This window comes from Magnolia sinica, chromosome 16, assembly GCF_029962835.1.
Source record: "Magnolia sinica isolate HGM2019 chromosome 16, MsV1, whole genome shotgun sequence".
Lineage (NCBI taxonomy): Eukaryota > Viridiplantae > Streptophyta > Magnoliopsida > Magnoliales > Magnoliaceae > Magnolia > Magnolia sinica.
The window spans coordinates 6,525,069-6,551,946 of NC_080588.1; the positions used below are offsets into that span (position 1 = coordinate 6,525,069).

General features: G+C 41.4%; 1 protein-coding gene across 1 annotated transcript; it reads right to left on the reverse strand.

Moving 5' to 3' along the window:
• Positions 1 to 18,776: 18,776 nt before the first annotated feature.
• LOC131229843 (uncharacterized) lies at positions 18,777 to 19,118 on the reverse strand. Its single transcript, XM_058225880.1, has one exon. It carries the CDS (start codon positions 19,116 to 19,118, stop codon positions 18,777 to 18,779), a length of 342 nt encoding a protein of 113 aa, XP_058081863.1.
• Positions 19,119 to 26,878: the final 7,760 nt, after the last annotated feature.

Genomic DNA, 26,878 nt, shown 5'->3' on the forward strand with positions numbered 1-26,878 from the left:
AATATCTCTATCCCAATTGTTTCCTTTGGTGTGGCCCACTAAAATCACGGGTCAGCTTGAATTTTTTTCTCTAGGCATAGTATGGGACTAAATATCTAATGGTTAGAGTAGATCTTACATAAATATTATGATGTACCTGTCAAAACGAAGAGTGGCGTCGAGGCAATTCTTTTTTTTTTATCTAAATAGTCTCTCTTTGCAGCAGGAGAGGAGGACAAGGAGTTATTTTTGCGGGATTCACTATGATGTATGTGGGAATGGATTTGATTTTTAGTGGGACTCACTATGATGTGTGTACAAAATCTACTTTGACCATTAGATGTATAGTGCCAGGTTAGGCCCAAAAAAATAAAAAAAATAAAATAAAATCCAAGCTGACTTGGGATTAGGTGGGACTACAAAAGATAAGTTGGGAGAGACCTCCACCCATGATCTTTACAAGGCCACTATGATGATTATATGAAATCCACTTCAACCATTAAATGCAACACAACTTTAGGTCTCAGGCCTGAAATTCACACCCAAGCATAACTCAGGTGGGTTATACCAAGATAAACAGTTTGAAAGGTGAATGTTGCCCTATACACTGTTTTCAATTGTATGATCTACCTTATTCACATAGGGGGTGATTTTTGGGCCCTTGGCCTAACATGAGGTAAGGTACCTAGTAACTAGGGTGGATTTTATATAAACATCACAATGAAGCCCACCCAAGTAACTGACCCCTTTCCTGGAACACCCACTCAATGAACCATTAAAAATGTAATAGAAGAAAGGTAGTGGAATGATAATTATATTGATTAATAGGTAGCTTTCTAAGAAAGTAATTGGATGTAAATTCTATATTAATTAAATAGTATTTGTAAAATTCCCTTCGTTATGTGACTTTAGGTTTTGATTATTTTTCCTTGTGTTTGACATAAAACTATAATTATCTGCATTTTACAGCTTGGGTTTGCAATTTTCCTCTCTCTCTCTCTCTCTCTCTCTCTCTCTCAAAGGACCACCTACTCTTTATCTAATTTGGGTTTTGATTATTTTTCCTAATGTTCCATTTAAAACTGCAATTATATCCTTTTTACAGCTTGGGTTTCGCTTTTACATATCTCTTTTCTCTAACTTGATTATCGTTGATTTTCCTTGTGTTTGTCTCGTAAAACTACAAATTCCCAAGCCCTTCTCACTTGGATTTTGCTCTTCTAATGTCTACATAGAAGGTACCAACGTTGGTGTTGAACGTTGACCTTGACCGCGATCCCTGCTACAGGAAGATCAGAAACGCTCTCTGCAAATTCCCTGGTGAGGCTCTCTCTCTAACATCGATATACATGCACACGCGTGTACCTACTTGCCAGAGTGGCCATTCGATCTCGCATCTTGGTGCGAAATCGGGACCATTGATCAGGTAACGCCCACTGCGGATGTATCTCACATAGGCTGATCCACCCATAAACAGTAAAAAATAACAGACGGTCCTTTTTCACTCGCCAATAGGAGTATGTGGGGGCCGATTTTATAGTACGGGAATAAGCAAGTGGGCCATCCCCAATATGAACAGCTCGGATCTTGTACGTGCATGCTGATTATATAGTACGGGAATGAGCAAGTTGGCCATCCCCAATATAAATGGCTTGGATCTCCTAGGTGCGAGGCAACTGGCTTGATGCCCCATCCACATGTGTTACCAACCTCGTATTTCGCATTTCCGAGCAGCCACTATCTTACACCCTCATTTGCAGAGATTTGCTCGAATACATTCCGATTTATTTTTATGTTTTTATTTATTTATTTTTAACGCACGCACACACACCCCACACACTCACGCGTAGTGGAATTTCATCAATTACGGGTACTCGAACCCTTGACCCGGTTTTGAAACTCGACCCGATTTTCCCGATTTATTATAATAAGACAAGCCGGGATTATAGCCGTCGGATTCGGGCCTTTTCCAGAAATACGAACAGCTTCTTAATTAGACAAAGCTCCCATTGGCTGGAGGATGCCCAAAAGAGATCTCATAATAGATTTTACAAAGGTTGCCATGATACAAAGGTTATGATCACCGTTCATGTTCAAATGAAAAAGCCAATTATCAAAGGTTCAAAAATACAGTAGACGGATTTTATTTGTTGTATTTCGACTATACAAAGCGAGAGATGTCATATAAACGGTTGGATCATTTGAAGGTGGCCATAATCAAACGCTAAAGTCTAGATGTATTGTACTACCATACGTGATGTATTGCAGCCAACGTCCTCTTGTATGCATGCGTTGGCGAGTAGCTTTCATTTATTTCGAAAGGGAAATTGACCGTACTTGCCTCGAAGTTTAGGCAAATTATCTGAAGCGCTACGACACTCCATATACTCCTAGAAGGGCTTTCTCATAACTTTTAGAGTTTGGTTCGGACAAAAATGCCCCTGACCTTGGTTCAGTAGTTGCACAAATTTCTACGGACTAAGAAATTACGTAATATTTAATGTTAGTAAAGTGATGTGTATGGAACCCTTTTTGCACATGGGCAAGGACCAAAATCGTGGGGCCCACATTAATGTATGTGTATAATCCATGCCGCCCATCCTTTTTATCGTGTCATTTTAGGGCTAAGGCCCAAATATCAGCCTGATCCAGATATTGTGTGGGTCACATAATAAAAAATAATGGTGATAATGGAACTCGCTATTAAAACTTTCTAGGCTCACTATAATGTTTGTTAGAAGTGGACACTACCCAAGTCAGGACTTTTTGGGCCCACACTGAGATGGCCGACAAGGTGGACGGAATGGATCTCCTCATTGTTGGCCTTAGGCTAATGTACCAATGGCTATCCTTTCATTTGGTAGTAAAGGAAGTGAACATGTAACAACCGCGACCCATATCACATGAGAACCACGACCCATATAACATGATAACTACGGCCCATGACAACCACGACCCATATAACATGACAACTACGACCAATATAACATGAGAACCATGACCCATAACAACTACGACCCCTACACATTACGACCACGACCCTTACCACATTACAACCGCGACCCAGGTATGGGTCGTGGTTGCCATGTTATATGGGTCATTGTTTTCATGAGGAAAAGGTCGTGGTTGTCATGAGGTAAGGGTCGTAGTTCTCATATAACATGGGTCGTGGTTATCCTGCTATATGGGTCGCAGTTCTTCTGTTATATGGGTCGTGGTTGTCATGGTTGCAGTTATCATGTTATATTGGTCGTGGTTATCATGTTATATGGGTAGCTGACAAGGTGGATGGATCGGATCACCCCATTGTGGGTCTTAAGCTACGGTACTAATGGTTTGGTAGAAAAAGAGGTGAACACGTTGCAAACCACAAACCATGTAACATGACAACCATGACCCATATATCATGACAACTATGACCCATGCAAATCACGACCCAAATGACCCTACATTGATGTATGCGAACAATCCATGCCGCCCATCTTTTTTGTTATATCATTTTAGGGGTAGAGTCAAATATCAACCATGACCCTTTGTGGATGAAAACCACGATCCATTGTGCATGTGAATCACGACCATTCAAATGGATCATGGTTGTCATGTAGCAAGGGTCGTGGTTATCATATTATATGGTTCATGGTTGTGAAGTTATATGGGCCGTGGTTGTCATGTTATATGGGTTGTGGTTGTCATGGGTCGTAGTTGTCAAGTTAGATGGGTTGTGGTTGTCATATTATATGGGTCGTGGTTGTAATGTGGTAAGGGTCGTATAGTTGTCATGTGTCATGGTTGTCATGTTATATGGGTCGTGATTGTCATGTTATATGAGTCGTGATTGTCATGGGTCATAGTTGCCAAGTTATATAGGTCATGGTTGTCATGTTATATAGGTCATGATGCATAAGTCGATGGGCCCAATAAGACCATTCATTTCTACATATATTGGGATGCGTAAGTCGACTAACGTGACTTACTAAAATAGCCTTCCTGAAATCTTGAGAATTTGGACTCCTCGAAGACTCCTACAGCTACACGTAATTTGAATAACTTCTAATCCATATCGAAAGTGGAAGTGGATTGGCTGGTGTACCACCATGTGGTCTATCCACACCGTCAATTCATTTTTCCATCTTATTTTAACGGTAGAACCCAAAATTTAATCATACCCAAAGATCAGGTGGACCTTACCATAGATCAAAAGTGAGCAGGATCCACGACTTATCTGTATACAAAGGATTACAATGGTGATTTTCCTTTTGCATCAGATTTCTGAGTTGTGTTAAGGCTTTGAAAAGCCTAGAAAATTCTGTTATCTTGAAGCAAAGAAAAGATCTGGCTTATAAATCCAACAAGAGATCCAAGCCACTTATCTGTATACAAAGGATTACAATGGTGATTTGCATTGTCTAAGTGAAAGTATCAGTAACTTTTACTATGAGGATAGTTTCAACAGTAGGAATCACTCTCCCCACTGTTTTCAATGGTGGAGTCCACTACAGCTTTTAATCTGCCTCATTCTTTAGCTATTGCCCTAGAATGATATCTCAAAATGGATGGATGGTGTGGATACAACACATACATCATAGTGGCCCCACATAACTTGGTGACATCACTTCAGTAGCCGACTCTGCTACTCAACCCATCAGTATCTGATCCACGTCCCTGGACGCGGATTTTCTCCAAAAGCCTTTGGCAAGAAGTTCCGGTGCTAGGATAATAGGTGGGGCCACCGTGACGTTTGTCAGGAATCCACTCCGTTCATCCGTTTTTTGAGATCATTTTAGAACATGAGACCAAAAGTGAGCAGGATCCAAGAATTAAGTGGGCCGTATTAAAGGAAAAGGTGGTTAGGTAAATTCCTACCGTTGAAACCTCCCTAGGTTCGACAGTAATGTTTACATGACATCCATACCATTAATAACATCATTCCTACTAGGATGAACTGAAAAAACAAATATTAGCATGATTCAAAACTTCTGTGGCCCCACGAATATTTCAACTGTGGACGTTCAATTATCGCTTTTTTGGCCCACTTGAGCATTGCATACAGTTCATTTTTAACCTCATGTATTAAAATGAACTCACAAAACGGATGGATCGGGAGGATTTCGCACAAACATTGTAGTGGTCCACGTGGGTTCCAGCGCAGGAACTTAAATGTGAAAGGCTTTCGCAGTGGAAGGAAATCCGCATTCGTGTCCCTGTGTCCCGATGGAAGCAGGTTGGCTAGTGTCCTTCACACGCTATATAGCTGCTGTATTGCGTCCTACCGGCAGGGATTTGTGGGGCCCACCGTGATGTAAAGGATTTATCCACTTCGTCCATCCATATTTACAGATAGTTTTAGGCTATGAACCCAAAAATGAGGTGGAACCAAGACATTAAGTGGACAACAAAGTGGGGATTGAGCGTCCACCATTAAAAATTCTTGGGAGCTGCAAAAGTTTCTAATCAAGCTTATATTTGATAAATGACTTTATGATTAGGTTGGATGGTTAAAAAACATCATGCTAGCCCTTAAAAAGGTTTCAATGGTGGGTGCCAATATCACTGCAGCTTCTTTTGGTGTGGTCCACTGGAGCTATGGACCAGCCTCATTTTTAATATCATTCCGTAAAATGATCTGATAAAAGAGATGAATGGCGTGGGTAAAACCATTACACCACGGTGGGCCCCACAGATCCCTACCCGGACAAATTACCATCCGACTGAGGGTATGCTCGTCTCGCACGACACGTACTTACAACAGCTATGTAGCTGGTGTGAAGTACACCAGCCAATCTGCTTCCGTCAGAGATGGACGCGGATTGTGTCCTTCCCCCGCCCGACTCTAGCTCGGAACGGGCAGTTCTATGGGCCGGCCTACTCTGATGTATCTGTTTATCCAAGCCGTCCATCTTTTTTCTTAAATTATTTGTGTTTTTCCTTTATCTGGGTTTTTATGACCTAATGAACGGATTGGATGTCAAATAAACAGTACAATGGGCCTTATGAGGATTTTAATGGTTGATATCCAACCAATATTGTTTTCCTATGGTGTGGTCAACCTTAGATTTATATCCCTCTCATTTTTTGTATAAAGCCCTAAAAGGATAAGGCTGGATGTATGAACGGAATGGATGGTATGTTGTGGCCCAAGTAGCATTGACCACCAGTCACGGTGATGGTGGCAAGGTTGAGTAGCGAGTCTGGATACTCAACCTGTCAATCTGCGCAGCAGGTTGAGTAGATACTCAACCAGTCTGGATACTCAACCATCGCTCGTTTTCCTTTCCCAATGTAAGTTGTGCTAGAGAAAGGAGTCCAGATTCCCAAGACCTCACGTTACTCAGACTTACGCATCCCAATATATGTAGAGATGAATTGTCATATTGGGCCCACTATGATGTATATTTTTATCCATGCCATCAACTCATTTTGAAAGATCATTTTAAGGAATGAGCCAAAAAATGAGGCATATTAAAGGCTCATGTAGACCACACATAGAAAGCAGTGAAATTGAAAACCTACCATTGAAAACCTTTTGGGGCATAAATTTTTTGGATGTAACTCATTTTTTGGCCAATGATGTTAAATTAAATTCTAAATCCAATGGACGGATTGGATTCAACACATAAATCACGACAGGACCCACGATCCATATAACATGACAACATCAACCCTTATTACGTTACAACCACGAACCGTGCACACGTCACACGTAACCATGACCCGTATCAACCACGATCCCTGTAACATGATAACTACGACCCATATAACATTACAACAACGACCCGTATCAACTACGACCCATATAACATGACAACCACGACCCATTTAACATGACAACCACGACTCATATAATATGACAATCACGACCCATATAACATGAGAACCACGACCCGTATAACATGATAACTATGATCCATGATAACTATGACCCATGACAACCACAACTCATATAACATGATAATTACGACCCATATAACATGACAACCATGACCCATGAAAACTACGACCCTTACCACCTTACAACCACGACCCATACTGCATTACCACCACGACTTGACAATTTAACCATATATCGGGACCCAAATTGATGTATGTGTATAATCCATGACGCCCATCCTTCTTATTATGTCATTTTAGGGCTAGGGCCCAAATATCAACCTGATCCAGTGCTTGTGTGGGCCACATAATAGAAAATAATGGTGACAGTGCACCCACTCTTGAAACTTTTCAGGCTCACTGTGATGTTTGTTAAAAGTAGACATTGCCCAAGTAAGGACTTTTTGGGCCCACAACGAGTTGATCGACAAGGTAGATGGATTAGACCACTCCATTGTGGGCCTTAGGCTATGGTACCAATGACTATCCTTTCATTTAGTAGCAAAGAAAGTGAACATGTAACAACCGCGACCCATATCATATGATAACTACGACCCATGACAACCATGACCCATTTAACATGACAATCACGACCCATATAACATGACAACCATGACCCATGACAACTACGACCCTTACCACATTACAACCACGACCCATATAACATGACAACCACGACCCATCTAACTTGATAATTACTATGACCCATGACAACCACAACCCATATAACATGACAACCACGACCCATATAACTTCACAACCATGAACCATATAATACGATAACCATGACCCTTGCTATATGACAACCATAATCCATTTGAAGGGTCGTGGTTCACATGCACAATGGATCATGGTTTTTATCCACAAAGTGTCATGGTCGATATTTGACTCTACCCCTAAAATGACATAACAAAAAGGATGGGCGGCATGGATTATTCACATACATCAATGTGGGCCCATTTGGTTCGTGATTTGCATGGGTTGTAGTTGCCATGATATATAGGTCATGGTTGTCATGTTGCATAGTTCGTGGTTTGTAACATGTTCACTTCCTTTTCTACCAAACCATTAGTACCATAGCTTAAGGCCCACAATGGGGTGATCCGATCCATCTACCTTGTCAGCTACCCATATTACATGATAACCACAACTAATATAACATTATAACTACGACCCATGACAAGCATGACCCATATATATATATATATATAACAGAATAACTGTGACCCATATAACAGAACAACTACAATTCATACAATTGTGAACCTATAACAGGACTACTGCGATCCATATAACATGACAACTACGACCCCATACAACTGAGACCCATATAACAGGATCCAAGACTTAAGTGGGTATGATTAAATATTGGATACGGCTCATTTTTGGTCTATTATCCTAAAAATATCTCAGAAAACGGATGGTCGAGGTGGATTTCTCAAAAACATCATGTTGGGCCCCACCCAGGTTTTTAGCGCAGGACCTTCCTGCGAGAGGTTGAGTAGCGAGTCTAGATACTCAACCTGTAAGTAGCAATCTGCGCTTGTAGATTGAGTAGTGAGTCTGGATACTCAACCTGTTCAGTAGAAATTTGTGCCCTTTTTCTTTCTTTCCTAGTGTAAGTTGGCAAGAGAGGAAATCGGATTGAGTACTCAGTTGGGCCCACCTTAAATGTATGTGGTCTGTCCACGACATCCATCCATTTTTCCATCTAATTTAAGGGGTTGAGCCCAAAATTGAAGCATATCCAAAGATCAATTAGATTATACCACGACCATAATATGTAGCCTTTGATCCATTTACGCTACCAAAAATGGATCGTGGTTTTCATGGGTAGTAATTGTCATGTTATATGGGTCGTGGTTGTTATGTTATATGGGTCGTAGTTATCATGGGCCGTGGTTGTCATGTTATATGGGTTGTGGTTGTAATGTGGTAAGGGTCGTTGTTGTCATGGGTCGTGGTTGTCATGTTATATGGGTCGTGATTGTCATGTTAAATGGGTCGTGGTTGTCATGGGTTGTAGTTATTATGTTATAAGGGTCATAGTTCTCATGTGATATGGGTCGCGGTTGTTACATGTTCATTTCCTTTACTACTAAATGAAAGGATAGCCATTGGTACCATAGCCTAAGGCTCACAATGGGGTGATCTGATCCATCCACCTTGTCGGCCAACTCGTCGTGGGCCCAAAAAGTCCTAACTTGGGCAATGTCCACTTCTAACAAACATCACTATGAGCTTGAAAAGTTTCAAGAGTGGTGCCACTATCACCATTATTTTCTATTATGTGGCCCACATGAGCACTGGGATCAGGCTGATATTTGGGCCCTAGCCCTAAAATGACACAACAAAAAGGATGGGCGGCATGGATTATACACATACATCAATGTAGGCATCGATGTATGGTCAAATTCTTAGGTCGTGGTTGTAATGCAGTATGAGTTGTAGTTGTAAGGTGGTAAGGGTAGTAGTTTTCATGGGTCGCGGTTGTCATGTTACATGGGTCGTGGTTGTCATGTTAGATGGGCTGTGGTTGTCATGGGTCGTAGTTATCATGGATCATGGTTGTCATGGGTCATAGTTGTCATGAATCGTAGTTGTCATGTTATATGGGTCGTGGTTCTCATGTTATATGAGTCGTGTTTGTCATTTTATATGGGTCGTGTTTGTCATGTTATATGGGTCATAGTTGTAATGTGGTAAGGGTCGTAGTTGTTACGGGTCGTGGTTGTCATGTTATATGGGTCGTGGTTGTCATGGGTCGTAGTTGTCGTGGGTCGTAGTTATTATGTTATATGTGTCGTGGTTCAATGTTATATGGGTCGTGGTTCAATGTTATATGGGTTACGGTTGTTATATGTTACTTCCTTCACTACCAAATAAAAGGATAACCATTGGTATAATAGCCTAAGGCCCATAATGTGATGATTCGTTCCGTCCACCTTATCGGCTTGCTCATCGTGGGCCCAAAAAGTCTTGACTTGGGCAATGTATACTTTTAACAACATCACAGTGAGCCTGGAAAGTTTCAACAGTGGGTTCCATTGTCACCATTATTTTTTATTATGTGACATTTGGGCCCTAGTCCTAAAATGACACGACAAGAAGGATGAGCGGCATGAATTATATATATACATCAATGTGGGCCCCATGAGTTTGGTCCTTGCCCATGCGCAAAAAAGGGGTTCCGTACACATCACTTTCTTGGCATTAAATACGATGTAACTTCTTCTCCCTAGAAAACCGTACACTATTGAAACAAGGATAAGGGCATTTTGGTCCAAGTAATTTTTGGAAGCATGTCAGAAGGCCCTTTAGGGAATATATGGAGTGTCGTAGCGATCGAGGTAATTGACTCAAATTTCGAGGTGAGTACGGTCAATTTCCCATTTCGAAAACGCCTGCATGACTACGTGGTCATGTTGGGGGCGCGACATTTGCTTACGTGGATGTTCATCAAGTGGGCCACCCTATGTTTGGAATATAGATTAAAAAAGTTAGCCAAAATCGCGGGCTATATCACGAGAGACAGCTGAGAATGGAAGTCACCACTAAAACCGTTCAAACTGTGCGTGGAGTGCACCGAGGACTTATATGCTTCAATCCACGGGAGCGGATCAGGTGTTACCCAGGGTAACAGCTTAGTGGGTGTTACCCTTACTGTGGGGACTACCTTGATCATGTGATGTATATCCACGCCATTCATCCGTTTCTAAATAAAATTTTAGGACGTGGTGTCAAAAATTAGGCAAATTCAAGTCTCAGGTGGACCACAACACAGGAAACAGTGGTGATTGGGTGTTTCTCCATTAAAAATTCCAAAGGTCTCATTGTAAGGTTTTTGTAATTTTAATTTTCAATCCAACCTGTTGATAATATCAATTAGATATAGATGAAGGGAAAATAAAAAAGATCAGTACGATCCAAAACTTTTGTGGCCTACTGAAAGTTTTTTATGGTCATTCGTCACTGTTTCTAGTGGTGTGGTCCACCTGAGATTTTTATCTTCTTACGATTTGGGATATCGTCTAAAATGATATTTAAAAATAAATAGATTGCTTGGATATGAAAAATATACATCAAGATGGACCCCACACGGTTAGGGTAACACCCACTAAGGTGTTACCCGGGACAGCTAATCCACTTACCTGATGTACTAAAATAGGAAAATGGATTAACCGAAAAAGGAATTCCAAGACTCACGTAGACCACACCACGTGAATTCAGGGTATTTAGGCATGAGCTTTACAATGTAACTATGGTGCGGTCCACATAAGTCTTGGATTGGAAGGATTTTTAGCATTCATGGTGAAAATTTGTCAGCACATTTGATTGACGGGGTGGATCTGCTGCACAAGCTCCCCTACGTGCTGCATGATTAGTCGTAGGTACACCCTCTATGTCACTACACCAGGCTAGTCCAATTCATTTTACCGGTGGGGATTGAGTTAGGTCTCAGGTCACAACTGTGAGACTCACCTTAATGTGTGTTGTATATACACCCTATCTATCTATTTTGTAATGCATGGCCCCATGAATGAAGCCTATCCATATTCAATTGGATCACACTGCCACATGAAAAGTGGCAATTGAATGCAACTTCATGGAACAATATACACCTGTATGTAGAGGTGTACACCAACCGAGCTAGCTTGGTTAGCTCGCTCGACTCGACTCGAAAAAGCTCAATTCGACTCGGTTCGAAGCTGACTTCGAGCCAAGTTGAGCTGATTTTTTTAGCTCGAAAATGAGTTCGAGCTGAGCTTGAGCTGGCCCCAGCTCGATTCGACTCAGATCGAACCTAGCTCGAATTGAACTTGGATCGAACCGGTTCGGTGACTCAGCTACTTTGATATTGATGTTGCCCACCAAGTGTTTGATGAAATGACTCAAAGAAGTGTGGTTAGTGGCAAGGAATGTATGTATATGAAACCAACACCCTTTTTTCTTGATTTTTATGTTGCTTAGAAGGTGTTTGATAAAATACCTGTAAAACCATTGTTGCTGTCTCAAATATGTTGCAAAAAATATTAATTTTAATAAAATATATTTCAATAATAAAATAATGTATAATATATAAAAAGTTGTTTTGAAAAACACTTTTTTGTGGGTTTTTGGGAATAGTCCCACATGGAAAAGAGAAGAGAAAAATCTGTGGTTTATATGAAGGATGTGGAGTATTATAATATTTACTTACCTAGTCCGTAGACTATCTATTATATTCTTGGTGGATCCGTGGAGTACCGAGACTTGCGTGCGAGGGCGTGGGCATGTGAGGCAGTGTGGCTGTGTGGCTGTAGAGGCGTTAGTGGCGCACTTTGGCTATAGTGGGTGGCTGGTTAACAGAGAGACTAAAGGACTAAGAGAAAAATCTCTCAGTATATATAGAGGGACTGAAAAGAGCTGTTGCAGTAGAAACTGTAACAGCTGAGCCATTAGTGCGGTCTAGCTATAATCGCATGGCTAGCCTAACATAGAAACGCTAGCTGTTGTCTCACAACAGTCAGCATGCAGCAGCTTAATAGCCCATGCACAACAGTCAGAAAATGGCCATAAAACGGCTAGTTTTCCAACAGCCAGAAATGACTTAATGGAATTTAAGTCTTTGGACCATAACCCCCTAGCCACCATAGCCTATAAAAGGAGGACCTGGATGAGTTTTTAAACCATCTCAACTCACTCTAGCAAACCTATACGAACTGAGACAGCCAGCCCCTCTCCACTTATATATTCTAGTGTTTCCAGCAACGTATTAAGGCTTAAACCTTAGCTTAAAGAATAGACCAGTGGTGTGGTCTAGGACGGTTCAACTGAACCAGTGGCTGGAGATTTGAATTGACCTGTGTAGAAGTCGAAACTACTTTTTCTCTTCTTTTCTTCTTCTCTTGGAATTTTTCCTTTATACTATAATACTGCCAGAAAGTGTGTAATTGAGTTCCATTTGGTGGGCCTTCATGTTTACTGAACGTAAACCCACACCAGGCTCGTCGTATCATAGAAGTTGTTTCCCTGTAACCTATCAGCATACTCAATTCACTTGAGTAGGGGCAAATAACGCTTTAAGGACAGCGTTTCAGATGTGCTTCAGTCTATCCTGATTTCTGATTATTTTATAATTTTTGGTTTCCACATTATACAGAAATACATTAATCTGTATAATTTCAAACAAAATACAGTGAGATTTTGAAGGTACACTTTAGGTGTTTATGAAAATGCTACAATGGCCAACTTAGCTCGATCTTGGCTTGAACTCGGCCCGAACTGGCCCGATCTGCTGACCGAACCGAGCCGAGCTGGCTAGTCAGGCTCGAGGACCGAGCCGAGCCGAGTTCGAGTTGAGGTTAGCTAGTGGTTGAGCCGAGTCGAGCTGAGGCCAACTCGACTCGGTTCGACTCGATGTACATCCCTACCTGTACGAAGGAAATTACAAATATCAACTTGATCTAAAAATTTTGTGGCCCACACTATTAGAAAATAAAGGACAACCCCAGAAGTAAAATATAAAATACTTTGTTCGAATAGTGCAGGCCACGTCATGGTTGGCTTGGCCTAATTTTTGGGTGTCCCAATTTCATGAGTGAGCTGTGGCCCACACCTTTAGAAAATAAAGGATAACCCAAAAAAATTAAAAAAACAAAAAGTTAAAAACTCTGTTCAAATAGGCAGGCCACGTCATGGTTGGCTTGACCCAAGTTTTGGGTGTCCCGATTTCATGGGTGAGCCACCCTTGTGGGATGTACATTAAATACATCATGGTGGGTCCACAGTTCAAACTTTGGCTTATGTTCGACCGAGTCTGGTTGACTTGAAGACTCGGACAAATGTTTACTTGACTCGGCCTAACTTGATTCGGTTTCTAATAATTAATTTTAATTAATTTTATATATATTTCATATATAGATGACATATTAGAAAGATTAACAGAATATCAAAACAGCAGCACTTGGCTTGTTGATTAGAGACGCTGGTCTCTCACTGAGTGAAGCCTTTGGTTCAGACCCTTCTTCTTGCCGCTCAGCACGAAATCTTAACGACTGTCTGTAAAGTGCACAGGTGGCCCACCTGATGAATGGACCCTCCTTAATCTTTAGGCCAGGCCATCCTAACTGTGCCATCCATCTGATGAGTGGCCCCGGCCTTTCACACGTGTGCCACTCAAGAAATGAGAAGTAGAGTGAGCTACTGATGCGTGTTTCCCGTTTTGAGAATTCGAGAAATCCAGAGCCAGAGTTTTGACGAGAAGCTAAAGAAGGTGACCATATCCGGTCCGTTCGAACCGGAGAAGCTCATCAAGAAGCTATATTGCAAGGTCGGATGCAAAATCATCATTAGCTACGAGATCCCAATACCGCTTCCATCACCCAGAGATAAACCAGATCCAACTCCCCCACCCGAACCCAAGCCAGCTGAACCTGGACCGGTGAATATACTGATTGGGCCGATCGGACCGGTGTGCTACTGTAGGCCGTTTCGATTACCGGATTGCCCGGTTCCGGTTGATTGCACTTGCAGACTGCCAAACCCAACTTGTCATTCCAGGCCATGTGGATCCCGTGGTAATTGCCAATGTGGGGGCCGTTACGAGGATGGCCATCATTTCTTCAGTGACCAGGACAAAGATTGTAAGATGATGTAAAAAGGTGGGCTGGGCCCCCTTTTTCATCTTTTTCTTAGAGTATTTATGTGATGTAGATTGTATTGTGATGGTGTTTGGACGTAATAGGATTTTAATGAGCTATATGGTGCTTGTCAGAAATGGAACTAATCGAACACTTGCACCACCGAGCAGCTTTCAAACATGCTTGGCATGGTCATCTCTCACCAACCAATCAAATCCGACCACATTTTAACTAGAGCTGGGCAAAATTCGATCCGATCCGACGGATCCGACCCGATCCGGCAGATCCAATCCGAACCAAAGGCCGGAATCGGGTCAGATCGAGTAGGCCCACTCGCTCCGATCATACATCGAATCGATTTCGGATCAATGGTCAATCCGGACCGATCCGATATACGGTAGAAATCAATACTTCTACTTTTTCCTGTGGTCTGGTCCACTTGAAATTTGGATTTGCATCAATTTTGGATTCAACCCCTAAAATGATCTAGAAAAACGAATGGACAGCGTGGATAAACCATATGCATTCACGGTGGGCCCAACAAAGTTTACTCAGTAGATAAGAGCGTACTGAGTAACTTAAACACGCAATTCGATTTCGTGTGAAACACACCAGCTGTACAGCTGGTGCAGATACGTGTCGTGTGAAGCCAATCACAGACGTGCCTTGAGCTCCGAGTTGTATGAACGGCTTAAATGAGATCAAAGTTACATGGGCCCCACAATAGTGTATTTATTATATCCATACCATTTATCCATTTTTCGTGATCATTTTAGAGCATTAGAAAAAAATAAATGAATCATATCTATAGCTCAAATGGACCACACCGAACATAGCAGCGAGGATAATGATTTTCCATCATTAAAAAATTCGTATGTCCCACCATAACATTTATTTTCCATCTAATCTATTAATAAGATTAAAAATACATGGATGAAGAGGAAAAATAAATTTCATATTGATCCGAAACTTCCGTGATCTCCAAAAGGGTTTCAATGGTAAACGTTCAATCCTTAAGACGAACTCTCCCAATGGATGAAGATCTGTCTTATTTTTCGGCTCAAGCCTTAAGACGAACTCCCCAAATGGATGGACGGTTTGGATATAACATATACCTCATAATTTGACCCACAGACCCAACCTGATCTGAACCATACCCAACCCGATCCGACTCGGTTTCCCTGACTGAGTCGGACTCGGTTAGGGTCAGGCCAACCGTGCATTGGATCAGATTAAGTCAGCTGACCCAGACTCGGTACCGGATCGGATCGAGTTCAGGTCAGTTACTTAAAAATTCGGATCGATTCAAGTTGGACCCAATCCGGTCCGACTCGACTCGGTGCCCACCTCTAGTTCTAACACCATTGAGTCATCTCTGAGTCAGTCTTTTTCAAGGGAGGTATGTAGTATAAAATATTCTGTACTAGCGTAAAATGCAATTGGAGTGGATTTTAATATTTGGAAAGTGGACAGACATTTAAGTAAAGATTTCAATTGAAGAAATGTTATTTTCATGTAAATGGTTTGGATGCATGGTTTTAACACTTGGAAGGAATTTCTTCCTCGCAAGGCTTTCCTCCATGTGGAATCTGATCCATTCATCTGGCTCCTCTTGCCTGGATGTAGGATCGTGCGAAAAATGAGGTCATTTTACTATTTGGAGGGTTCCATTGTAATCAAAGGGTGGTGTTCCTTGGAAACTGTTTTCCTGTGTTGTGGCCCATATGAATTATATAGCAGCCTGATTTTTGCACCCCTAGTCTAGGAAATCAGGTTCCTCTGATGGATGGATTGGATTTCACGTAAATATCATGGTGGGGCTGAAACAAGTTGGGCACTTCCTTTAAAGAAATAGTTAACACGGTAAATTGAATTGATGGTTGGACGTTTACTACGATTTTTAAGCAATTATCCACCAGAAATAGGCTTACAAATTGGACGGTTCAAAATTGTGAGCGTGTACGGTAGACAATAGATGCATCGCGGCACCTGGGTTGGTATTACACGCTACAAGAGAAAGCATGAAGACGTGACAAGTACTAACATGGCACAGGTGTGTGGTGTATCAGAGAGTCTACTCATCATGAGGGCCACATGTGTATGAGAGAAATGGACGCCTAAAAATTGACAGATGTTTAATGTACCGACAGATGTTTAATGTATCGAACCTGATCAGGGGATGTTTACCATGGTCCCTCTTGATGAGTGGTTTGGATCATGCATATGTACGTCATGTTGGTACGTGTGCCACTCCACTTGGTCGTGGATTTCCATGTGGTCAATGTGGTTCGGCCCTCTATTCAACCATTTATAAAAGAAACTAGATGATTCGGGAAATGACTTTTTCTTACCATAATATATAGTAGAGACAAATTGATTCGCATAACGTAAGACCAGAAAGAATAAAATTATACTAATGAAACAAAAATAAAAACTTATAAAGATAATCCTCGGTGATTCAACGTCTGTGATGTAGATGGCAAGGTCTTGGGAATAAGTTTTCCTTGGTCCAACGAATTGGACATAAATAAAAGGAATTATACTACTTAAAAGAAAAGAAAAATGTTTTCCTTAGTCTGGCCACTTGAGCATAAATGAAGGGAAATACACTACTCATAAGCTAAGTTTGGTCCAGCACAACAGCATAAACGAACTTGATTATACTACTAATAAGTTAAAGCTAATTTAACATCGTAGTGTAGACGGATTGAATTACATTGCTTCTAAGTTAAAATAAATAAGGTAAGATCAACAATATTGTGTTGTAGAGCATGTGTTGTATTGAGTTAGTTAGGGTCCAGAGCTCTTCAATCTTTCTTTTATATATTGAACTTTGAGGCAGTAGCTAGAGATCTTTGTAGCCAGTCCTCATGTCTACGATACGTAAATAACCATTTGAGTTCATAGACAGTTGTGGCTTATTATACAATGTCGTCATTTTTCATAGGCTAGCAATTGGTTGTGTGCATGTCTTGCCCTTACTACGCGGACGAGAATTATTGTCATGATACCACTATTGTTGGTGATCGATCATCTCTTTCTGTATACAAATGTGTGTAATGCGCTATGAAATTCGGCCAACTTAGTATTGTTACTTTGCTCTATAAGCAGTTTCGACTATAAGAATTTCTTCTATATGATGATATGGTGCATTGGCCAAATTCATCACTCGTTGCAACCATATTTTTATTGATACCCACTTTCAATGATGAGGTAGTTACAGTGAGCAACTGGCTTTGTTACATGAGCAAAATGTGTGACATGTGTCTCATAATAATAGTCAATTAGATTTACCTTTTTCAGGTTATTCATGACTTCTCATATTCTAATCAAATTGAGCCGTCAAGGCCGTCAAAGAGATCTTTTGTTTATTCCTTATTGAGATTTTGTTGCCCCATGACATCATCTAAGTCAAGACATCTGACATGATTGAATCAGACATAAACACATTCTTTACTCTTTTTTTTCTCTCAAGAATGCAATGAATCTAATGGTCCCATCACTATCTCATCATGGCCGTGTTTTCATTTGCACATGCCAATCTAGTGGAGTTATACTCCACGCCACTCTTTCATGAAAAAGAAAACTCCTAGGACCCATGTAAGGGATGGATGATATATGAGAAAATAAATAATTAAAGGCTAAAGAAAAGCCATAGCAATAATGACATGTTCCCTCATTACTTAAGTGATAAGCATGATTAACGACCTATAATTATCCCATGATCATATATTATGTTGTTTGCCAATTGTATGCAGTTGGCACATGGATGCTTATCAGATCTTTCCAAGTTTAAAAACTCAAAAACTCAACTAGATTTGAAATCACCTAAGTGTAGTGATAAATGAGTAAAGGTTGGTCACACATAAGTTTTGAAAACCCAAGTTTACTTAACTCAGTCGTTGAGTCAATGGTGTGACTTGATGAGGAAATATAAGTTTTACATTCATTCACCACATAAAATGTTAAATCAGAAACATAAAGCCATCCATCGACTTAATTAATAATAAAATTAAAGTATTAATCATGCTACATATATATATATATATGAAGATTTCATATATGGCGACTATTTTGTATAGCTAAACAGAAAACACCTATGGGAGCCCTTAAACAGCAAAACATAGGGGCTCATATCAACAACAGCAGCCCACAACGGCCACCCCTATACCAAAAAAATAATAATTCAAAACCTCGCTAGGAATCCACGAGGAAGACTCTAATGGAACCCAGGCCCACTTTATCTAAGAAAACCCTGTCCCAAATAAGACCGGGGAAATCTTGCTCTCTGAGAAAGAGGAGGGACGATTAGCTATCACTTGCCAAACGGGCAAGGCCATCAACTGGGCCGTTGCCCTCTCTATGGATGAGCTGAATCGTCACCCTGCCTCTGCGCATGAGGTCCGAGATCCTGGATGCCCATGGGCGCCGCTGCCAATGCAGAGTCGACCTTCCCAAGAGACTGTCAACCACTAGCTTTGAGTCCGATTCAATCACGATATTTGAGAAGCCTCTGTTTAGGCCTAGCAGAAGTTTGTCATGCACCGCCCTCAATTCTGCTTTATTGTTAGACCTAGACCCATAACCTGCCCCAAAGGCAAACAGAAACTCACCTTTTTTGCCTCTGACAATCCCACCACCGCCGGACATCCCTAGGTTACCTCTGGAAGAGCCATCCACATTCAGCTTAACCCAATCTTTAGCTGGTTTGGACCAGTTAATGATTTCCACGCGCTCCTTTCTAGTAGAGAGGGGGAAAATCCTAGACTATCCCAGGCATGGGCCCTGCCCAGACGCAGCAAGACAGTCTTCACGTTTAGATGGGTCAAGGTCTTTATCCACCAGTTAATTCTAGCAACACACATAGAAGCGTTACTAGGTCTCTAGTCAAACTTGGTAGCATTTCTCACCCGCCAGATTTCCCAAAAGATGAGGCTGGGAGTGATCCGGTGGATATGGGCAGCGTGCCCTTCAACTGCAAACGAAAACCACCACTGTCTAAACCTGGCTTCCACGGATTGATCTTGCATGAAGAGGTTCCCAAAGATGCTTCCATAGTGCACCCAGATTTTACTAGCCAGGCCGCCATACAAAAACAAATGGCTGATTTATTCACAATCCAGCATTTTATTTTGCTCCACTTCGCAGTAGATACACTTGGAGATAATAGGGATGCCTTTAGCTTGAATATTGATGTCCACTGGAACTGCTTTATGAAACAACCTCCAGAGGAAAACAGAAATCTTAGGTGGAAGTTTAGCTTGCCAGATCCATTTAGACCAGCTCCTACCATTGGACCTCTGTCTGCATAAATCCTAGGCAGATTTCACAGAGAAATTGCCTGAACGATCATGGGGCCAGACAGCACGATCACCGTCCTCAAAGGTGGAAAAACCTCCATGAAAGATGAAGTCTACCACCTCTTGGGGAAGGAAAGAGAAGACCAAAGAAGGAGGGAGGGGCCCAGAAGGGCCTAAAAAATCCTTAATTGCCATAGGGATGAGCTCGTTTGGGATTGACCTGATTGCCCTTTGTAGAAGAGGGCCCAGCCCTGACTAGTTATCTATCCATAAACTTCTGGCCCCTTGCCCCACGTTCCACTGCACGTTCTCCTCCACCAGTGGTAGCAGCGCCCTAATTTTGGCCCACAGCGGGGAGGGGGAGAGGGATGAGGATCCCTTATGACTGGGATCAATATCAAAGGGGTGTTTTGCTCTTATGAGCTGAACCCATGGCCCTCTCTCAAGCCCAAACTCCACGTCCCATGCCATTTTCAATCTTATGGCTTTAACAACATCAACTAGTCTTCTGATAATTAATCCACCTTCCTCGACTGGCTTCGCGATCTTGTTTCAAGCAATCCAATGAAGTTTTTGTCTACCTTCCACCCATTCCCAAAAGAATCTTGCAAAATTTCTCTCCATCTTTGCAATCACCTGAGAGGGGACAACCGCTGCAGCCATGATATTGAGCGGGATGCTACATAGAACGTGTCGGATAAGAGTTGCCCTGCCTGCTTGGGATAAATGACTAGCTATCCACCCGCTTATCGTCTGCTCCACTTTATCCAACAAGAATTGAAAATCTGAAATTTTTACTCTTCCCATGTTAAGAGGGACCCCAAGATAATGGACACTAGAACTGGATTTGTTAATCCTGAGAAGCCTCTCAATGGATCGGATTCTCCCCGCTAGCAATTTCTTTGAGCATATGAAAGAGCTCTTTCTGAGATTAATTTTTTTCCCCGAGGCCGCTTGAAATTCATTCAGGAGGTTCTTAACCCTTTGAATAGATGCTTTGCTGCCATTCAGGAACAAGAGAGTATCATCTGCAAACAGGAGGTGCAATGTCAGCGGGCAGCCCCTACGGATCTGAAAAGGCTAACTCCACCCTCTAACCATCATAGTTTTGAAGCTTCTTGAGAAACCTTCCGTTGCCAGAACAAACAAACTAGGAGAGAGGGGGTCACCTTGGTGGAGGCCCTTAGAAGATTTGAAGAATCCCGCGGCTTCGCCACTTATCAAAATAGAGAACTAGTTATTACCCCAACATCCTTCCATAAGGGTGATCCATTTGTCGCTGAAGCCAAATTTCCTAAGCACTTGCTTAAGGAACTCTCAATCAACCCTATCGTAGGCCTTTTCAAGGTATAATTTTAGGACAATGTTGCCCCCTCTCACCTTTCTATTCAAATCCATGAGGACCTCTTGGGCGAATGCAATGTTTTCTGTCATAGCTGCACCTGCACAAAAGCTCCTTGCTCAGGAGAAACCAATTTCGGCAGCGGTCTATTAAGCCTGGAAGCCAGAAGTTTTGCAAAGATCTTGTAGATAACGTTGCATAAGCTTATGGGGTGATAGTCAGAAAACACAACAACAGCTAGAGATTTCTGGACTAAACAAATCAAGGATGTGGTGAAGGCTCTTGGAAGGGAACCTCCCAGAAAATTGATTGTTGCTTTAAGAAGATCTTCTCCCACAATCTGTCAGCAATGAGCAAAGAACGTGCCTAAGAACCTATCCGGACCTGACGCCCCATCCTTGGGGATAGACGACACTGCTTCTCAAACTTCATCTAAAGAAGGAGTTGCAAGGAGCTCCTTATTGTCTTCTGCTGAAACAAGGGAGGGGATGGCATGCAATAGATTTTCTGGGGAAGAGGTCTTCCCTGCCTGAAATAGCTTTGAGAAGTAGGTGACCGCTATTGTTTTAATGGCCTCCTGTCTTGTAAGAATCTGCCCGTCCTCATCAGCAATGGAGGAAATTTCAGATCTCCTGATTCGCTCAGAGGCTGATGCATGGAAATACTTTGTATTCCTGTCTCCTTTAACAAGCCAAGAGTTTCTGGACTTTTGTTTCCAGAAGACCTCTTCCATGAGCTCCAACTGAGCTAGCCTTTGTTTAGCTTCCGCACTGCATGTCCTCATTCCTCGAATAAGGGTTGGATGATCCCATAATCATGCTACGTATGACATCCCACCCTTATCCATTACAAAACAAAAATAAATCAAATCATCAAATAGAAATTTTTTATTTAATTATGGGATCATCACGAGAATTCTTCTCGAGATCACAACTCCACTCGCAGATTCTCCTCATCCTTTCCTTTTCTTATATTGGTTCCATTCAACAAAGTAAGCTAATAGCTTAGTATAAGCAGTTCTAGGCATGATTCCCAACATTGGCATGTTACATATGCATGTACGAAAATTCAGTATGTCACAATACCATATAAATAATTATACATTGAACCCCATACCCATAGCTGCACATAGCATCCAATTGATGCTGGCATGTTGATATGCATGTAGGAGTACACTCACATCCTGCATGTACAATGGCCTATTATGTCTCACAAACCGTGTGCAACTGTCCTGTCTCGATAATGGGTGGCTTATTTCATAGTAGGCTAAACTCTTTTCCCAACCCTAACTTAAGTCTAAGGAGGATGTCCTATTGGTACCAACTCAAATTTCACTAAGAATTTTGCCTCAAATTTAAGGGATACTTCAATCTCCGATTTATCAAGCCTTATTAGAATGTTTACTTGTCACTCACAGATTTATTTCATGTTGTAGCATTTAATTCACATATTTCAACAGATTATCAAACTAGGCAATTGTATATTAGCGTAATGTTGTGCAATGCATGCATGTGATTCCATCTGTAAGTCACTACTTACCCACATAGCCCATTCCTTCTCTAAAATTTTGGTTTCTTGATCATTTCTGTGATGATTTGACAGCTAGATTCCTACTGTTCTTTAGAAGTTTCCTCATTTTAGCCATCGCTAAAATCCAAAGATCACGTTAAACTCTTTTCTAATTGAGAACTTTTCTAATTTGGTAAACTTACAAGATTCATTAACTTATGCAATTAAAACTCAGAATCTTTAAATCAGGCACTTGATCACCCGATTAGGTCCTTAATCCTTAAATTTGGGCCACAAATAATCTTTTTATATCATAATGTATATTATTTATCATTTTTGACTATAGATGGAGGGTCATAATCCGTGCTAGTATGTATTCTAGGGGTAAGATCTACTTTAGAATGCTTAGATGTTAAGATCCATTCGATCCAATTGCCCATTTCCTTGATTTTTTAGAAATTTAGTTCGATGGCCTCAATTAGCCCTTGATGGGACGATACGATCTAAATTTGGGTCTAGTGAATCTTAAATTCCTTTGATCTAATCCATTAATTAGTTGTCTAAGACCTTGATCAACGGTTAGATCTACCCGATTGTCATTTTGAAGGGCCAAGATTGCTTTCCTGATCTTTTCTATAATTTTAGGAGGGTTCAGATATAAGATGAACCTAAGGTCCTGATTAACTACTCCCATCAAGATCTCAAGGTTCATGCTTAAAATCTAAACATAAGTGATAAGATCAGCCGTCCTTTCAAGTGTATATGTGAGGCCACTTAAGAGTGCATTTAGTACATGTGAGGCCCTCCACCATAATGCTTCCTACGGATCGATTTTATCACTATATTAAGATTACAATTTATCCTACGATCAGATAAACTCTAATAGTCTTTCATTATTCAATCAGTTCCTTCGTATTCCTCTGGTGAGGCTTGCTTTAGAAAGTGATGTTTCATTGTGTGGGCCCACCTAAGGTCATGATTTGGAGCTTGATTACACATTATTCTTTATTGCTAAGGATTTCACATCTTAACTCACGATCTAAATGCATGGATCATGTTCATGTGGTGGGGCCCATCTCGAGTGATCATGATCACATCATTTGTGGCCCACCACATGAGCAAGATCGATATGCATCTTTACTTCGCTAAACATTTCAAGTCTAACGAAATAGAACTATACGAATATAAAGCGGTTCATATGTCTTGATCACGTGATGGGCCACTCTTTAACGTACGTTGAAAAGATTGAAATAATGTTAAAAAGGTCCTTAAAAGATGAAAGAAGCCAGACATAAAACAGTAATCCGACAAGAAGGCGCGAATTGTGAGGAAAATTTTACTGTAAAACATTGTTTCATGAAGAGACTGAAATAATGTGGTTTTTCCTATTTAACATTGTTTTACGGAGAGACTTACTCACATAGCCCATGCCTTCTCTAAATAATAATAATAATAATAATAATAATGATGATGATGATGATGATGATGATAATAAAATAATGTGGTTTTTCATATTGAGGGATGTTGTTAAAAAAGATGTTTTAAATCTGGTTCGAGGTGCTGGAGCAGGGATTACCTCGACTAGTCGAAGGTCCCTTTGATTGGTCGAAGCCTGTTCGACTCGAAGTTCAATAACAATATATTTGAGATTTTTGGGATGCTCGACCAGTCGAGGGACAGGCTCGACCAGTCGAGGCTTTCGAGGCTTTGGCTCGACTAGTCGAAGGTTACGTAGACTGCGCGCGGACTGCATAAATTTGAGACGGTTTCCGGACTATTTCAAGTCGATGTGGAAGTGGAGTTTCCTAAACTATAAATAAGGGTCCACAATGCCTTTCTAAGTACGTGCTAAGGCTTTCTAAAGGTATTCTAAGGGTTTCAAAGGGTGTAGCAAGGGTGAGATTCGATGTTGTTCGAATCGGGTAAGTCATTTCTTTTTGTAATTTATAATTTCATAGTGAATTTCTGTCACTTTGTGCCATGGTTTTTTTTCGCAAGGGTTTTATCACGCCTCAAACTCAGAAACCGGGCTCACAAAATTCTCGATCGCCGAATCCGGTGCCGATAGCCTCCGCAGTACCCCATTCTCGGCTCTTAGCGTCCATACGCCAGATTTCGATCTTGGAATCCTACAAGGAGGATTTTTATTTTTTATTTTATACATTTAACTCGTAAAAGCATAGCCACAAGCATACCTAAATCACAAGGGCAATATCATCATCACATATTCACTAATATAAACATTTGAATATAATGCTGAAAAGAAAATATATAAATCGAAAATCAAGCTCCAGAAGACCGCTGCATGCTCTAAGCTCAACACTGCTGTAACCTAATATCTCCTGCATGCATCTATCATACATAAGCTCATAGAAAGCTTATAGGGTGGTGTAAGTGTGTGCACAAGGTAAGTGTTAAGTATTCAACGTATTGTCATAATCATATAATGTCGAAATAGGCGCAAGGTCCTAAATCATATGTTATAAGAGTAAGCGAAAATACTGACAAGTCCATGAGTCAAGCAATATCAGAATACGCAATACAAATCAACTATACAAATGAGGAACAATATCGGAATACCCGATACAGATCAACTATACAAATGAGGAACAATATCAGAATACGTGATACAGATCAACTATACAAATGAGGAGTCATAAAGAGTCAAATATCAGATGCCGTATCTAAACCATATAAATGCAGAAACACAGGTAACCTAAAATGCCATATGTCGCGAATGCAATGCAATATGCGGTGCGAATGGAATGACCATGCTGGAGTGTGAAGTCGGGATGATAGTACGTAGTATCGCATGCTATAGGGTCTATCACAAGGGACTTCTATCCAAACTAGTCCCATACCTAAATTTGGATAGTCGGACTTAATGTGGTAAACTCCTGATCTCAGGTTAGTCGCGCGCCCCAACCGAAATCCTAGCCATTGCAAAGGTACACGTAACAAATAGTTGCGCACCACCAGCCTGAGTGGATAGTGAATGAATGAATGAATGAGTATGCAACTCCTAGTGAATAAGTCCACATATCAGTATTGTTCATCTCTGGGATCATCACCGGGGTCTATTACACTCTATGCCAGCTTGCCGCCCCTATCCAAGTGGACAACTGGGTAAGTGGAAGAGACCTCACTATCCGCCTGGGAATATCAGGCCCGGCTCGTTGATAGCGGACCCATTCCTCAAGCTGGTCAAACTTAACCTAGATATTGCCCCCTCACTCAGGCGGGTAAGGTCACACCCCCTCCCAACCGACCACGACACAGTGGGAAACACGGTCTACTGGTATACGGCCCTCTTGTGTTCATATAAATTCACTCGGTCTCGACGTTGGGGCGTCTCCTGGCCACAGAGGTTTAGAGATTTTCACCCATGGACATTTATGGCGCCCGTATGCTAGAACCAAATATTTCTGATGTCCCATCTGGCCATCCACGATATGCCTGATATCGCTAGTATGTACAGTAATCATAATGCAAGATGCATGAGTCATACAATCCAGTCATGCATCAATCCTGCGCATACCGTGCGCTCATGTGAGATAACCTCCGCCTATCAGGGAGTCTCATAACAACATGCTCAATGACATATGCAATGATCAACCACATCTCATAACCAACATGCAGATGATGCGTATGGGCATGTATCATGATGTTATGCTGTCACATACTCATAATCGGTATCAATAACCGGCATCGACCATTGACCTCTACAATGTGGACATTTAACCAACATTGCCTCCAAGGAAGGACCCACATAGAGCCTAACATATAGTGGACCCATGACCTCACACAAGGACCTAATATACAACACAATGGACCTTGCTCAAGGCCACATATACATAGCAGGTGGGCCCTGCTCATGGCGAATACATCAAATGGGTCATGCCTCATGGGCCTATTACATATCACAATGGACCTCGCCCATAGGCCACGAATACATCACAATGGACCTTGCCCATGGGCCTTAAGTACATCACAATGGGCCTCATCACATAGACCTCCTACTCATTACATTAGGTCTTAAACACGGGCTGCACATACATTATACAGGCCGAATACGCATCTCAATGGGCCTCAACTACAGGTCGCATATACATCATATAAGTCTCAACAATAGGCCTTGGCAATCGAAATCGGCCTTAACAATCGGATTCGACACTCGGAACTGGCCTCGATACTCGGCCTTGACAATCAGAATTGGCCTTGACGAATCGGCCTATACAATCGGTATCAATGAGAATGGG